Genomic DNA, 17971 nt, shown 5'->3' on the forward strand with positions numbered 1-17971 from the left:
CAGGTACCAGTGGCTCATCCCTATAATCCTAGCTACTCAGGAGGCTGAGATTTGAGGATTGCAGTTCAAAGCCGGCCCAGGCAAGAAAGTCCTGATACTCTTATGTCCAATTAACCACTAGAAAACGAAGTGGCGCTGTGGTTGAAAGTGGTAGAGCAGAAGCCTCGAGCTAAATAACTCAGGGAGAGTACCCAGGCCCACAGTTCAAGCCCCATGAGTGTTATTGTTAGTTTCTTGTTTTTTAATATAATGGCCATTCTAGCTGGGGTGAGATAGAATCTCAGTGTTGTTTTGATTTACATTTCCTTTATGGCTAGGGATGTTAAATACGTCTTCATGTGTCTTTTGGCCAGGTTAATTTTTCTGAGAAATCTCTCTTTAATTCATTATCCTACTTATTGAGTTATTTTGAGGGTTTACAAACATCCAGAAAATATGGTATCTATTGGGTACAATGGAACTTGACTCATCCATTAGAATAACATTATGCCAGTCCTAAGGAAATGGAAAGACCTGGAAAAAAATTATCTTAAGTAAGCTTAACTCAGAGAAACAAAGGTTGCATGGTTTCCCTCATTTGTGATATCTAGAATGTGCCTATAAATCTATAAATGAATACAATAAGTGGTATGCAAGTGGTTACGATTACAAATGAATTAATTGAACTCAGTGGAGAGTTCAAATAATATAATTCTTTAGAAAGACTAAATCGAAGCCCAACTCGTCCCTCTTCCCCCACAAGCACCAGGAAATGGGTAACTGCAAAAGGAATGGAGCAAGGAGAGAGGGGTAGATGAATGAACTGAGGAGAGGAAAAGATTCCAGTCAAGAATTCATTGTATATACCACAAAATTAAGAAAAATAAAGAAAGGTGAAAATGTTAATGGAGATGACAGAAACCAAGATGTATTGTATTCATAAACTACCTTGTGGAACAGCAACTCCTTTGTACAACTAAAGGTACTGAAGATATTTTTTAAAAGAAAAATATTTTTTCCTATGGATTAAAACTGAAACTAGCAATAAAAATAAAGCATAACTAAAAGATCACATTAAAGCATTTCAAAATTTTCTGTTTATATGTGAAATAAGTATATTCAATTTTAAATGACCAGAAATAATTTTTAGGTGGAAAAATTGGCATGAATCAGTATTAACAATTTCTTAAAAGCTGGCTGCTGGTGACTCACACCTGTAATCCTAGCTACTAAGGAGACTAATATCTGAGAAATGCAGTTCAAAACTGCAGGACAGGAAAGTCCATTGCCTCCAATTAACCACCAGAAAACCAGAACTGTGGCTCATACTGCTAAAGCAATAGCCTTGAGCAAAAGAGCTCAGGGACAGTGCTCAGGGCCAGAGTTCAAGCCTTAGTACCAAAAAGATTGGATGATTGGGTGGACAGGTAGGTGGGTGGGTGAGTGAGTGGGTGGGTGGGTGGGTGGGTGGACAGACAGACAGATGTCAGGCACTAGGTGTTCACTGCTATAATTGTAGCTACTCAGAAAGGCTGAGATCTGAGGATTTCCAGTTTGGAAGACAGCCTGGGTAGGCAAAGTCCAAGATATTCTTATCACCAAATAACCACAAAAAGCCAAAAGTGGAGAGAGAGAAAGAGAAAGAGGGAAAGAGACAGAGAAAATGAGGAGGGGAGAGAGAGAAATGAAGGAGGAGGAAGGGAGGGAGGGAAGGAGGGAAGGAGGGAAGGAGGGAAGGAGGGAGGGAGGGAGGGAGGGAGGGAGGGATAAACTCATCACTGGAACTAGGAACCCTATCAATAACTGTTACTAATACTTGATGAAACTGAACATTCTTCACATTTTGGTACTAACAAGTTGTATGCCACAAGGAAAGGAAGAACTTTTCGTTTTTAATTTATTAAAAAGACACTCCTAGGGGCGGGAGTTTGGCCTAGTGGTAGACTGCCTAACATGCACGAAGACCCAGGTTCCATTCCTAGGTACCACATACATAGAAAAAAGCCAGAAGTGGTGCTGAGGGTCAAGTGGTAGAGCTCTAGCCTTGAGAAAGTCCAAGGACAGTGCTCAGGCCCTGAGCTCAAGCCTAGGACTGGGGGGTGGGGGGGTGGGGGGTGGAGAGGAGACACTTCCATCTACCCTATTTAACTTCACATCTGTTATGAGCATGACATGAGATGAATATACATTATCTCACACAGTGTTCCTATTCAAAACATTCAAAAAAGTAAATGTAAGCCAGGTGCGGTGGCTCATGCCTGTAATCCTAGCTACTCAGGAGGCTGAGATGTGAGGATCAAGGTTCAAAGCCAGCCCGGGCACAAAAGGACCTCAGACACTTATCTCCAATTAACCTCTCGGGAAGTGGGGCTTGGCTCAAGGGTAGGGTGGTAGTCTTGAACTGAAGAGCTCATCAGGCCAAGTTCAAGCCCCACAACCCACAGAAAAGAAGAAGAACAATAAGAAGAGGAAGAGGAAGAGGAAGAAGAAGGAAGAGGAAGAGGAAGAAGGAAGAAGTAGGAAGAAGGAAGAAGAGGAAGAAGAGGAAGAAGAGGAGGAGAAAATAAAAACTAAATGTAATCATCACCAATAAGAAAAGTTAATGTTAGTAGTCTATTTAAACTCCTTAAAGTATGTTTCTGAAATACAAATTAAGACTCTTAACGCATGAATAATATAGCCCACATACAAGTGATGGGTATGACTAACACAATTCCAAAATGGTTATGAAGACCTACTATGTTGAAATACATATTTAACGTGGCCAACAAAACATTTTTGCTCTAAAAGCACACAAAACATGGCTGAGAATTTTTTAATTAACACAATATATTCAAAAAACAGAGGTGTTATTTTTAGAGCACAGGCACACTGGCTAATTTAAACTGTTTAAAAAAAACAGTGCTTATTTGCCAAAAATCCAGATATTCCCCCCTAAAAAGTTATAGATCTAAAAGCAGTTAATAACATTGAATGGCTGTTTAAAAATTCCATTTGGTCCATCAATAAAAAAGAATCAGTTTTAAAAAAAAATAGGAGACAAAGTACAAAGTTAAAGTAGAGCACAAATTTTATAATAAAAACAAAACAGCACTAACAATAGCAATTTAACTATAATACTGACATGAATTTTATAATTAGATATATAAACTACATACTACTTTAGGTGAATACCCAGGAAGGAAAAAGAATAGGTAAAAATTAATATTAACATGTAAATACAACTATCACTTTGATTGCTACCTTCAAGAGGCATAATTACATTTACTGTACTTTGTGAAATTATGCTATAACTACCAAAAATAAACTCAGCAGACTATAATAGGATCTCATTTCTAAAACAGTTACGTGAATGCAGCAAATAATTTCCTTGGTCTTTTGGTATGTCTAAGAACAGCCAAAAAATAGTCCTTTAATTTTACAAAACAAATTTGCCAGGTAGTTTTGCAAAATTAAAGAAACGTACTCTGTCTAAACAAATCAGTAACTCCTTAGGCTCCAATGCTCCAAACCTTAAGCTTAATACAAGATTTGGAAGCATAAAGGAGAATGCATTATGCACCCAACAAATATATAGAAATGTTGCCATATCGCAGATTTTACGACCGTCTCTCTGAAAGAGACCGCTGCCATCTGTTCTTGTAGTTTGTGATAGGAATTTATAAAGGTTACTCTAATCACAATACTTCTTTTCAAGTGATCCTAGCTTATTAAACGGTCATCTACAAAAAGGACCGTTTGTTTGTCTACTAGGCATTTTAAAAGACTCAAACCTTTGATGAAGACTCCTTGAGTTCGATGAGACTGTCCTGTAGAAAATGAATGGAGATGACAGGTAAGCTGGCATAGTTCTCAGAACCCAGAGGAACTTTGGGAAGTACAGTTGTGACCTGGAAATAAACCGGCTACTGCTTGTGAAGATAAATTCCATAATATCATTAGTAATATGGACACCAACAATAAAAACAAAAACAAAATCATGTAATGGAATTGTAATGGTTTTTGAGGAAGGAAAAAAAAGGAAATTACATGTACTCTACGTGCAAAAGAAAAATTTTACACTTTCTGACAAAAGTTAAAAATAAATGTCAATGCCACGTTTTTCATATTTCATACTCAATGTTTGAAAAGCTTAAGAAAGTAAAATATTTTTCTCCACAAGATTAAATAGTGGAGGTCACAGCTGAAGAATAATGCTGAGTTATGTTTTCATGGTCGTCTTTTAATTGAAAGGTTTTAAATTTTGCTTTACTTTTAACTCTAAAATAAATGCATCTGTTCATTCTAAGTATAACTCCGTGGCATCATATTGTAAGAAATCAAAACATACATTCTATAAAAGAGTAATCACTTTTTTGTAAAGTTCCTATGATTGGTGAATTTCATACCTCCAACAAGAAAGAAAAAAAAAATGAAAAGAGAAAAGAAGAAAACAAATCAACTATGGTATTCCACCACAGTGTTCTTGATGAAGAATTAGTAACTTACAGTTTCAAAAGTTCAACGTACTGCAAATTCAAAGATTCCATGAAATTAGATGACTTTAGAATTAAAATTAAATATGGAGCAAGGAATGGCTACCCTGAGTCTTCAAGAAGGCTACACCCACGATTTTGTGCTGCAGTTGAATGCCTGCGGTTTCTCTTTGCTGGGTGGTAGGATTGGATGCCACATCTGCTTTTATCGTAACGCAAGGTTCAACTTGGTGAGAACCCAATGGGTATAAAAAACCTCCAAGGGAAGAAACAACTGAAGCTGCATGCTCACTGAATATACACAACTACAGGAGAACTGATCACCAAGGAGACTTTAAAATGGAACTCCTTTCAAGATTCCTTCTTAGAAGGCACATCGGTATGATGCTCATCAAGAAGCTTGATGAATTCAGAGGTATCTTGTATAATCCTGCAATCATCCAAGAAGTCTTCAGTAATACACATTCTTCAAGATTGATGCTGGAAAAATAGCTTCGTTCTGCTGAAAATATTCTTTTGCTGTTGCTACCATTGCACTCCAAAAAAGACTGCGTAAAGCAGTGAGGCACTTCTGGGTAAAATTTCTCTTGCACTTTGATACATTAGAAAATTAGTGCTAGGTCCTTGAAGTTTTAACATTTTTATAATAAAAATACTCAATGGGAAAAATAGCAGTCCACCAATACAGAAAAACATTCATTTCTAATGAAATATAAAACCTTCAGTGGCTTCAGTGAATACTTGGCACAAGACTTGAAGGAAGTCAGGACACTGGTATTCCAAATACGTGAGCCTAATAAAGATGCTGCCTTCTTCAGGCTATACTAACCTTTACTGTGGAGGAATGTGACGGAGAAGGATGAGTATCAATTTTGCGGCGTTTCTGTTCTGTCAGACAAAAAGAAACAATAATATATATTTCCAGTGTTTCTGAACACTTTCAAAATGCATGACATTTTTTCATATTTTTAGAGCTGGTCCTGGGGCTTGAACTCAAGGCCTCGGTGCTGTCCCTTAACTTTTTTTCACTCAGGGCTGGCACTCATAGCACTTGAGCCACACACCTCTACTTGTGCCTTTTTGGCAGTTAACTGGACATACAAGTCTCATGGCCTTTCCTCACCTGGCTGACTTTGAACTGAGGTCTTCAGACCTCAGACTCCTGAGTAGCTAGGATTGCAACTGTCGGCCACTGACACCAGCTTTCCCCCACATCTCCCCCGCAATCCTGGAACTTGAACCCAGGGCCTGGGCACTATCCTTGGGCTTTCTCAAGGCTAGTGTTCTACCACTTGAGCCACAGCACCAATTCTGCCTTTTTCCATGTATGTGGTACTGAGGAATCAAACCCAGGTTTTTGTGTATGCTAGGCACACACTCTAACACTAGGCCACGCTCCCAGACTGACACCCAGCTTTAAATGAGCAATTCATCGTTAACTACAAGTATTCATTTCTGTAGCAAAATCTCTAGAAAATTTCCCCTAAGTAAGAAAAGACTATACAGGCCGGGAGTTTGGCCTAGTGGTTAAAGTGCTTGCCTAGCAGGGGCGGGAGTTTGGCCTAGTGGTTAAAGTGCTTGCCTAGCATGCATGAAGACCCGGGTTCGATTCCTTGGTACCACATACATAGAAAAAAAAAGCCAGAAGTGGTGCTGAGGCTCAAGTGGTAGAGCTCTAGCCTTGAGAAAGTCCAAGGACAGTGCTCAGGCCCTGAGCTCAAGCCCAGGACTGGCAAAAAAAAAGTGCTTGCCTAGCATGCATGAAGACCCAGGTTCGATTCCTTGGTACCAAATACATAGAAAAAAGCCGAAAGTGATGCTGAGGCTCAAGTGGTAGAGCTCTAGCCTTGAGAAAGTTCAAGGACAGGGATCAGGCCCTGAGCTCAAGCCCAGGACTGGCAAAAAAAAAGACTATACATGACTATAATAAAAAGTAAAGGAGGGGCTGGAAGTTTAGCTTAAAGGTAGAGTGCTTGCCTAACATGCACGAAGACCTGGGTTCAATTCCTCGGTACCACATACATAGAAAAAGCCAGAAATGGTGCTGTGGCTCAAGTGGTAGAGTGCTAGCCTTGATGAAAAAAGCCCAAGGACAGTGCTTAGGTCCTGAGTTCAAGACCCAGGACTGGAAACAAAGTAAACGAACATGAAGGAAAGTATACTTACCCCTTTCAGGCTCTGCATTATCTGATCGGGGAACAGGTGACTTCAAGGACCCAGAAACTGGTGTTTTTTCTCCTCCTTTAACATTTTCCTTTGACTTCATTTCCTTTGTTACATCTCTTTCTCTGGATGGCTCCTTCTCTCGTTCCCTTTCTTGAGTAGATTTTGATTCTGTGCTGGGGACAGTTGTTTTGAATTTCTCATCTTTAGATTTTTCTTCCTTCTTGAATTTTTCTTTGTCTTTGTCAGACTTAGGTGTTCTTTCCTTGGTCTCTCTTGCTTTTTCATCTTTATTGGGCCGCTCTTCTTTTGGTTTTTCTTTGCCATCTTTACCAAGTACCCTGGCCTCTGGAGTAGTAGCTGGAGTCTTTTCTTTTTTTTCTTTTTCTTTCTCTTTCCCTTTTTCTTTGTCATTTTCTTTAACAGCTTTGCTGCTTAAGAATATAAACATTAGATTTTTATCATTTATCTAAATAACCATAAAATATATTCCATGACAAAAATCCTAAAGTTTCCCGATTCTAAAAAGCTAAATGATTGTATTAAAAAAAAGTAAAATAGAAATATTTCCTTATCAATAAATACTCATGAGTAGTAACTGTTAGGTTCTTTTTACATACCACCATGTCCTTTGAGGCTAACAAGTTAACAACCAAGTCTATCCAACAAACCAATTAAGGATGCTACTATCAAGAAATTAGTTCCTCATCCTGACAGACCAACTTAATATAAACATCTTTCTGCCATCTACCCTATATATTTAGATTGCCTAACAGCATTAACAAACTCTATAAGAAAATATATTTTACCTTAACCACTATGTTCCCTGGAATATCCCAGCAAAGGAAAATAAAACATAATTATAGGAAATATAATTAGGATGTTAACGAGCACATTATCAACACAGGGATATATACAAACTTTTAAAGCCTAACAAACATGAATGGTCAACTACTACCACCTCCCCTAGCTAATGAGGCCCAGAATTTAGGACAGATATGGCACAGTGTTCCTCCTACCTGTTAGAGCCACTATTTCCATTGCTTGAATTCCCTTTTGGTGTGGCACTAGAAGCTTTATTAATAGCTTTCACACCACACTGAGATCTCTCCCTTGATTTATCTGAAACAAAAGTAAGGCTTTCTTTAATATGCCCCCATACATAAATAAACTACAATTTCACAGCAAAATGATTAGAGGATAATTAGAAAGAATCATCAGACTAACTACTGAAGAGTTACATGTTCCTACCTAGGGAATAAAAAAATTAATACGAAGCCAGCATTGCATTTGTGATGTGATGCAAAATATTTCAATGTATTATTTAAAAGCGTCTACAAACAAGCATACCAGTCTCCTCAGTACTGCTTTCATCCGATTTAGATGCACTTCCTAGGGATGATGAAGAAGGCCCACCACTAGGCCCATTTTGTACACTGGCAACAGCATTCCTCGGAGGAGGGTCTTTGTGATGAAATTCATTTTCAGGTATCATGTATGACTTTTTACTTTTCAACTGCCCAGAGTAGCTGAAAGTCGCACAAAGTGTTTAAATACACAAAACGCAAATCAAACAGTACAAACATGGGATTTAAAAGAATAAAATTAGCAAGTTACTCACTCTACTATTTCACACAACACAAAATATTAATGTTCAGTAACTTCCTGAAATACTTTAAAGAATATTTATTTCTTATGTGAAAATTTCAAAAGAATTTTAAACTAAGATGACTTTTCAATGTTTTACTCTTGAAGATCTCAAAATACAATTATAATACTGAAAGTAATTTCCTCCCATTTGAGACATATTATGTGTGTTTTGACACTACCATCTAGTATAGACCGGAAGTTGATCATTAGAAGTGACAACTCCCACCAGCCTGTAAAAATTCACATTATCTCTTATAATCTCCAGAAGTACAAAGCAGAAAAATAGAACTTCAACAGTGTGAAACATTTTAAAGTCTTCAGAATCCTGGGCTGGGAGTGTGACCTGGTGGTTGAGTACCTGTCTAGCATTCACAAAGACCTGGGTTTGATTCCTCAGTACCACATACACAGAAAAAGCCGGAAGTGGTGCTGTGGCTCAAGTGGTAGAGTGCTAGCCTTGAGAAAATCCAAGGACAGTACCCAATCCCTGAGTTCAAGCCTCAAGACTAGCAAAAGCAAAACAAAACAAAAATACGAATCCTTTGTAATCTAGTCTCACAAATCACATTAAAATATAATTTTGTTACCCCATCGCCAATGCATATAGATCTGGCCTCTTCTCTTTTTCTTCTTGGCAGATTTTATGTACTCTTCTTTCCAAGGCCTGACCCAGATTCAAAACTTTTGGGTACCAAGGAAGTATTTTTGTTAGGACAATCAAGATATTCCTGATGTGAGTATATTCGCCTGTTTCAAGGCAATGCACCGATGCCTACAATAAACATATGAGGCATTATTATAAAAATAAAAGTTGGAAGAGAAAATGATTACTCACACAAAAAATTGTATATTGTTACCTTGGTAAGCTTGTAATGCCACTTATGGACAACATGTCGAAAATTTTCATAATCTAATTGATCAGCTTTATTTCCACCATCAAATCCAGTTGCCCGTAATATAGTAAGGAATCCTGGATAGTTTCCACATTCCTAAGAAATGATGTCATTTTTAAAAATCGTATTATGCCCCCACAAAGTAGCCGAAACTGAAACTTTAGTACACTAGATTAACAATTCCACATAGAAACATGTGCATTTGGATAGGTAATCTTCATCTAAATGGTACTAAACGTGTACAATTGAATCAGAATAATTCCAGTTGTACTTTTAAACATCATTTTACAAATTAATATTAAATTCATCTTTGCTTTTTAAAATAACCATCTAGCTGGGTGTTGGTGGCTCATGCCTGCAATCCTACCTACTCAGGAGGCTGGTATGTGTGGATTAAGATTCAATGCCAGCCTCAGTAGGACAGACTGTGAGACTATTTTCTCCTATTTATCACTAGAAAACCAAAAGTGAAGCTGTGGTTCAAAGTAGTAGAGTACTAGTCTTGAGCAGAAAAGCTCAGGGACAGCGCTCAGATCCTGGGCTCAAGCCCCATGACCAGAAAAAAACAATCAAGAAGCCAGAGGTGACTCACACCTGTAATCCTAGCTACTCAGGAGGCTGAGATCTGAGGACCAAGCCTCAAAGCCAGCATAGGCACAAAAGAACCTGAGACTCTTATCTCCAATTAACCTCTGTAAAATGGGAAGTGGGGCTTCGCTGGGGCGGGGGGGGGGGGGGGGGGGCCCTTGAGCTGAAGAGACAATGGCCCAGGCCCAGGGGTAGGGCGGTAGCCTAGAGCTGAAGAGCTCAGGGACTGCACTCAGGCCATGACCCACAAAAAAAAAAAAATACTGAGGTGGCTTATATCTGTAATGCTAACCTTTCAGGTAGCTGAAATCTGAGGATCACAATTCAGAAACATGTGTGAGATTCTTACAACATTTAGCCACTAAAGAGCCAGAGGTGGAGCTACACAGAATACTCAGCAGAGCACTAGCACAAAAAAAAAGAAAGAAAAGAAAAAGAAAAGCTCAGGGACAGCAACCAGGAACTAAGTTCAAGGCCAAGGATTGGCACCAAAAAAAGGAGCCATCTAGACATCTAGGGATTCGAGATTACAGGGTAAATAAACATAAAGTACTCAGTCAATCATATACCTTTTCATATGTGGCTCGATCACTATGCCACCTGGTCACAGTCTCTAACATACAACAAAGAAATCTCCCATATCGACTAGCTTCATTTTCAGTACAGCTGGCAACTGTGTAAATTATGTCAGAGAAAACCTAGAGGAAGAGAGTTTGAAAATAAATCAAGATCAAAAACAGCTGAACACATTGCAAGATTATGACAAATGATAATAAACAAGGAAATTTAAATCAATTTTTCCTTTTATATTTGTATCTGCTAGCTTTTGCAAACTGTAGAGACTTGTGGGAAAATAACATTTAAGCAAGCAAAAACAGAATTCTTAAAGAAAGCTGGTTTATAATATGACAGAAAGAGCTATCTCTATTATAATGACATAAGAATATCTGAAGCACTTAGCCATACATTAATAGATTTAAATGGACAGTAAGCAAAAACAAAGTTGGTATTAGAACAGACAGGTGAAATAATATAATAACATTTCTAAAGCACAAAATAGGCATTTTTTTTACTTTTTTTTTTTTTTTGCCAGTCCTGGGCTTGAGCTCAGGACCTGAGCACTGTCCTTGGACTTTCTCAAGGCTAGAGCTCTACCACTTGAGCCTCAGCACCATTTCTGGCTTTTTTTTTCTATGTATGTGGTACCAAGGAATTGAACCCGGGTCTTTGTGCATGCTAGGCAAGCACTCTACTACTAGGCCAAACTCCCGGCCCAAAATAGGCATTTTTAAAAACCCAAATGCAAAAGTCTGTGACTATGACCACCCTGAAAAACTTTCCTGCTTTTATACATGTGTGAAGGTGTATAAAGTTTTGGTTGTGCTTTGGGGCTTTTTTGCAAGGAAAAAGAGAGGAGAGGCATAGTGTTCACATTATTTTAAAGACTGAATTAACAGATGAACCTTGAGTGACCATTACATTATCAGATACTATTCAAATATCCTTTAAAATATAGTGATTCATTTAATCCTCCTAATAATCTAACAAAGCAAAGCAGGTCTCATTTTGCAGATAAGAAAACTGAGGCACAGAGAGGTTAAATAACTTGCCAAAGACCAATAGCTAGAGAGTAGCAAAGCTAAGATTCAAGTTTCAGGCATTTGGCTTTTAAATTCATGCTTTAAATTACCCACACAATACCCCTCTAAATTATAATGATCAGTTTTCTTTGTGTGAGACTGTGAAAGGGTGCAACAAAAAGAACTTACTCGATCATAGCAAAGTAGTGTGGAAAAATTTGGAGTTTTCTGTTCATGTACCAATTCAACAAATCGAGCACAGTAAACAGCATCAATTGCTGAAAAAATACACCGAGGAAATATACACAGCTGTAGAAATTTTGTGATGGTCTCATTTTTGGTAGATTCTAAAAATAAAGGAAGAATATATTAAGTAGTAAAACTTCTTCCTCAGGGGCCTCAAGGCCAATAAACATAACAACATATGAACTATAGTGTAAGAAGGCTATAAAACCACAAGCTATTTGTAGTTTGTAACCAAAAGGTCATGCTTGAGATAAAACTATTTTTAAGTCTATGGACACTTTCCTATTTCCAATTTCTCAGAAGTATGATTCTGTACAAGAACATTAAATGATGAATTACAGTTAGAAGTTATTCGATTTTACCAACAAACCAAATCATCAGTTCTTTCAGTGAACATAGAACGTTGATTCTGTATTAATAAATAACAAAGGACAGGATACTGTGCAACTGTTAAGCCAATAAAAAAGAACTGGATAGTGAATAAAACTGAAATACAAACATAAGAAAATTCAACATCTCCAAATTTATAAAGATTTACTTTTGCAACATAGTAACATCAAGAATGTAACAATTTCAGCAGACTTGTATGGCTCAAATCTATAATCCTAGCAACTCAGGAGCCTGAGATCTGGATATTGAGGTTCAAAGCCATCCCAAGCAAGAAAGTCTATGAGATTCTTATCACCAATAAACTACCAAAGAGGTGGTAGAGCAATAACCTTAAGCAAAAGAAGCTCAGGGCCAGCACCCAGGCCCTAAGTTCAAGCCCCAAGACAGGCAGCGAAAATACATGCACACAGAGACATACACGCACGCAGGCACGCCCGCGCGCGCACGCACACACACACACACAGAGGAATATAACAATTTCATTAACTTACTTGCTAAAAGCCAATTGTCCTTTTCCAATTTCAGTCTCTGTAAAACTCTCTGTACATGTTCCATTTGTTTCTTTTCTTCCTCAAGAAGCTTATCTTGAAGGGCAGTACAACGTTCTTTCTCTTTTTTCTTTTTATTTGGAGGCTACAAAAATACAAGTTAGGTAAGTTTCTAACTATATGCACATAATTCTATACTGATAATTAAAATACTTTTTAAAAGATAAATACTGGTGCTACATAAATTATTTAGATGTGAATATAAAATACCTACCTTTAACATATCCAAAAGAGTGTTACACATCCTTCAAACATCACCAAAACAGGCTATATTCCTAGGCCATCTTTATATCATTGGCAATATCCATTTGAGGTATGCATGAGGTCATCTTTGATTCTTCCTTCTCCTTTATTCCTACATTCCATCTGTCATCTTATGTATTCCTACTACTCCACCATAATTTTTTTCTCTCAGTACCTCACAATGAATCAGACAGAGCCGCCTAACTGGTCTCTTGCTTAATGGTAGCCACATCTTTATCAAAAGCATCTTTTACATTAATATAATAATCAATCTTTTTTGCTGTTGGTGTTGGTCATGGCAGCCTTGAGCTGAAGAGCTCAGGGACAGTGCCCAGGCCCAGAGTTCAAGTGCCAGGACCGACCAAAATAAAAAGCCAAGAAAGAGAGTAAAGCCCTGAGTTCAAACCCCTATACTACCAGCATAAAGAAAAAAGTTTACAAATTCAGTACCTTATATATTTGATACCATCCTAACAATCAAATTAACTATGAAGCCCATTCAGTAAAATAAAAGTAGTCGCTTTCACCATCACACCAGTTTCTGGCTTTGCTGGAACTCTAAAATGGGCTTCCACTTTCTCTCCATATTTTGAAAAATACTTTACTGTCAAAGCCTGCCAATCTACTCAAAGTTTTTCACAGAATGTTTTCTGTTTTGTAAGTCATGGCACTCTGGGGCTAGATGTTGTCCCTGGGCTCTTCAGCTCAAGGCTATCTCCCTACCCCTGGAGCCACAGCACCACTTCCCATTTTCTGGTGGTTAATTGGAGATAAGAGTCTCATATACTTCGGTGCCCAGGCTAGCTTTGAACGCCAATCCTCCTGAGTAGCTAGGATTACAGGCATAAGCCACCCGCCCCTCTGCTTTTCATGATTTTTTTTTTAATTTTGGTCTCATTTTGTATTGTTTTTATCAGTGTATTGTTTTGTCAGTGTATTGGTTTGTCAGTGGTGGGGCTTTGGGCATTGTTCCTGAGCTCTTTTGCTCAAGGCTAGGGCTCTACCACTTTCAGCTACCGCTTTCTTCCAGCAAGAAAGAATCTCACAGACTGTCCTGCCTAGTCTGGCGCTGAACTGCAATCCTCAGATCTCAGGCTCCTGAGTAGGATTATGAGTGTAAGCCACCAGTGCCAGGCTAAAAAAAGTTTTCTAAGAAGTTTCCTTTATGGAAATTCCTACTGCTCTTGCAATTAAAAGTCACACACTTGCCAGTAGCCTTCATTAGAAAGGCAAACTTAACTGGGCCAGGAGTTTGGCCTAGTGGTTAAAGTGCTTGCCTAACATGCATGAAGACCCAGGTTCGATTCCTCGGTACCACATACATAGAAAAAGGCCGGAAGTGGTGCTGAGGCTCAAGTGGTAGAGCTCTAGCCTTGAGAAAGTCCAAGGACAGTGCTCAGGCCCTGAGCTCAAGCCCAGGACTGGCCAAAAAAAAAAAAAGGCAAACTTAACTAATTCCATTCAGTTACTAAACCCCTGTTCTATCCTCATTAAGAAGGTACCATTAAAGCCACCTAAAATATGATATAGCCCCAAAATCACATCATCAAAAATCCTAAATTAATGCAATTCCAAAATATGGATAAACTGAATATAATACTTATTATACTTCTGCTGTCAGGACAAGAACCTACCATTTCCTGATTGTCATCAATTGCTTTCATCTGGACTTTAAGCTTATTGACTTCACGTTCATAGCTGGAATGTGGAACTGCAAGATCATACATTGTCAATGACCAGAATGTGGCATAGAACTGAGGGCTGATGTCATCCCAGACTTTTGCAACATGTATGGATACCACTGCTTCATGGACAGGAGCCATCACCATCTCACATGATGAAATGTACTTATGAACTTTATGTTGCTGTTTATTTCCTTTTTCTGATTTCTTAAGTTCATCATACTTTGACTGGAGATTAAAAAAAGTAAAAACATACATACATACATACATACATACATACATACATATATACATACATGCAACACAATTTATAGCTCTGACTTTCAAAATATAAAAACTTATATTCCCATCCCAATATGGTGACATTAACTATAATCCCAGCTACTTGACAGAGAACAGCCCAGGCAAAGGAAATGAGACTCTTAACTTGAAATCAAGTAAAAAGGGCTAACGGCTTAACTCAAATAATAGTTTCCCTACCAAGCAATAGACCCTGAATTAAGATACCCTGAAATATGTATTGCAAATTTTAGTTTCATGTCCTGTCTAGGAGTTATTCAGATTTTTATCAGAGCTTACTTGTTGAGTAAATAAATAGGGGTATAATTTCCTTCGTTCTATTCCCTCTTACTGATCTAGCAAGAATTGAACATGTAGTCCTACTTTTGAAATATTCAGCAGAACCCACCTTATAAAAGATGTACACAATTAAATAGCAAATACTAACAACATCCTACTAGCAGCTATAATTTGTCAACTAAGAAGCTGGCTCAACGCGAAGAAGGGCTATGAGAAAGTCACTATAAAACTAATAAATCAGTGACCAAATATCCAGGTTTGCCATGGCTTTCCTTAGAAGCAAGACTACAGAACTAAAATTAGAAAAAGCCCGGGCAAAGTAGGGCCACCTGATTACTGTTAAATCACATAAAAATTTCTATAAGTATCTGCTGTATATTGAAATTTATAATGTATGAGAACTGACTGTATAGCTTCCTTTGTCTGACTGGTTTATCTTATTTTGGGAGACAATTAGAGGAAAGCCATAGTCTAAGTTACTTTTATAAAAAATAACTGTTGAACACTGAGAATGACTATATATTAGTTCATAAAGCATATGTCAAGTTGTATAAAATAATACATTGCACAAATGTTAGTATTTTCTCATGTTCTTTAGTCTCTTTAAGATAACATAGCTCTCACAGAGAAGAGTTAGGCATTAGCATTAAGGTAAATCTAAGACAAATTCTAAAACTAGCTAATACTTTATATTAGAAAATCACTTAAATATTCCATTTATGTTAAACATATCACCCAAAACTGATGATCAGAGGTCAAAGGTTCTTTCTGCTCCAGTTCTGCACTCACGTAAGAATCTCTGCTCCTTACAGTCCAGCTGCCTTCCTTTCTGAGTGCCGCATTTCTCCCCGGCTCACTGGACTGAAAGCATAATAAGTCCTCTTTATTAGAGAGGGTATCTCAAGCAGGACCTGAGAGAGTCTTACAATTGTTTTAGGATGGAAAGAATTTATTTTCAGTTATCTCCATGTTAGAGAGCATGCTGATAACCACTGAAATTACCCAAGTGACAATTCAACAAAAAACATTAGTTATGAGAAAGTGAGTTTATTACATCTAAGACCTGAGAGAATAGCAACTGAATGTTAACATTATTTTAACTTTAGAAAGATCTTACCAAAGGTAATTATTATTAACAAAAGCAGAATTATATATGTTAAGCTAACAAAACAACTCTGAAACTACCAGCATGTAACAATTTAGTTACTTAATTTTGGAAAAATCTAGAATATCAACCAGAAGCTTAAAAGCTTATCTTTCAAGCTCATGTCTTAATGTATCAATGATTAAAAGTAAAAATCAAGTTATAAATATGAAAGGATGCTATGACAGCTCCTTTCTCCCAAGTTCCCTGGTTCTGAATTGGTGACTTCTGCTAGACTAGAAATCAAACTGGTTATTGATACAAATGACATTCTCCATTTTCTAACAAGTTGAGGCTCTTATTTGCTAGAGTTCATTGCTGTTGATTCCTATGTTCACCTCCTAGTATCACACAATAGAGAAAGCAAGACTTTTTAAAAGGAGGGTGAGTTGCTAAAACATTCTTTCTAGGCATTAGAATAATAGCAGTTAACTACCTGAGAGGAATATTCTCATTAGGACAAACAGGACTCTCATCAAAGGGAGAGCTTCCCTGAGTGACATGCCCATAATGACATGCATCAAAATCATCTAGTGTCTGATCAGAAACATAACCAAAAAGGTCCAGAAGTTCCAAGGTACTCTTCTTAAGTAACTGAAGTAGGTTCTGATTTAAGATACTTTTAGGTGATTCTCATTCATACCAACATCTGAGAACTATGTTTTGTTACGATATCAATTGATAGAACAATAACAATAAAAATTACAGAACTGGTAAGATCTATTTTTTATTAAAGAATTTATTAACATTGATTTTTACATTATATTTCAAATGGTAAGATCTATTTTTAAAAGGAAAATCTTCATTATATATTGCTCTGAGATGAATATAAACAAAATAATCTCAAAAGATATAATCTATACCAAAGTAAAATACGTTACAAAATAAAACAGTTGAGAAATAATTTGAAAGTATTCTTGAATTGTAACAATGATGTACTTACCGAAATATGGTGTGCATACATTGGCCTAGACAGAAAAAATGCTGCATCATGGGGTGTATGAAATTCATTACAGAGCACATCAATTGAAGGCACTCTCTTTATGTAATCTTCTGTGCTTAGATTTGATGCTAAAAACCCACCAAACTGTACCAGGGTATCATGACACTAAATTTTAAAATATAAAACAAAAACACAGATAAGTTACTATTGTACAAATCCAACGAACAAGCTCCAAAAGTAACTGAGATATTATTCAGTAACATTTTAAATTAATAATACAAGTTTTATTTTTGCAACAAGCACAGAACACTGTGATAACTGAAATAACCCGGGCACAAAAGACAATCACATTTTCCTGCTCATATGGAAACTAAAATATTTGACTTCATAGAACTAGGATGTAGAATACTAAGGAATCACTGGAGGCCAAGAAGTAGAGCAGGTGATAGTTTTGATCATGAGTAACAAAATATAGCTAAATAGGAGGAATAAGCTCTAGTTTTGCATAGGCAGATAACTACTATAGTAACAATGTATTATGTATTTTATAAAAGCTAGGAAAACTCAGTTTCTCCAGACAATGAAATGATAAATGATTGTGATGGAAATGCTTTTTGCATATTTTTCCAGCACTAGGAAATCAGAGGCAAAAGAATCATAAATTCAAGGTCAATCCTGGGTTGCATAGGCTTTTTTAAATCCTTCTCAAAAATGAAGGGAAGAAAAGGAATTTAAATTTTTCATCTAAGAGAACCTCAGAGACCACCCACAAATATAATTACATGGTTCCCCCTCCCCCCCGAAAAAAAAGATGTGCCCCAATCAGAATGGCCAATATTGTGAATTCAAACAACAGGAAATGGGGATG

At 37.3% G+C, this 17971-nt stretch overlaps 1 protein-coding gene across 13 annotated transcripts in view; it reads right to left on the reverse strand.

Annotated features, from left to right (window-relative positions):
• The window catches only part of Thoc2 (THO complex subunit 2), a 118776-nt gene that overhangs the window by 22704 nt on the left and 78101 nt on the right, over positions 1 to 17971 (reverse strand). For 5 of the 13 annotated variants that reach the window (XM_090326345.1, XM_090326343.1, XM_090326346.1 and 2 more), the window contains exons 22-34: positions 17104 to 17268; positions 15752 to 15877; positions 14390 to 14665; positions 12456 to 12597; positions 11518 to 11675; positions 10318 to 10446; positions 9125 to 9256; positions 8855 to 9039; positions 7968 to 8146; positions 7637 to 7739; positions 6621 to 7051; positions 5284 to 5342; positions 3753 to 3788 (exon numbers count right to left, since the gene is read on the reverse strand). In XM_090326345.1, the coding sequence (XP_090182471.1) occupies positions 3753 to 3788; positions 5284 to 5342; positions 6621 to 7051; positions 7637 to 7739; positions 7968 to 8146; positions 8855 to 9039; positions 9125 to 9256; positions 10318 to 10446; positions 11518 to 11675; positions 12456 to 12597; positions 14390 to 14665; positions 15752 to 15877; positions 17104 to 17268 (2121 nt within the window). Of the gene's footprint in view, positions 1 to 3752; positions 3870 to 4560; positions 5343 to 6620; positions 7052 to 7636; positions 7740 to 7967; positions 8147 to 8854; positions 9040 to 9124; positions 9257 to 10317; positions 10447 to 11517; positions 11676 to 12455; positions 12598 to 14389; positions 14666 to 15751; positions 15878 to 17103; positions 17269 to 17971 lie in introns of all 13 variants that reach the window. The other 8 variants (XM_090326337.1, XM_090326348.1, XM_090326338.1 and 5 more) reach the window with 5 other exon arrangements.

This window comes from Megascapheus bottae, chromosome X, assembly GCF_031878675.1.
Source record: "Megascapheus bottae isolate mThoBot1 chromosome X, mThoBot2.hap1, whole genome shotgun sequence".
NCBI classification, from domain to species: domain Eukaryota; kingdom Metazoa; phylum Chordata; class Mammalia; order Rodentia; family Geomyidae; genus Megascapheus; species Megascapheus bottae.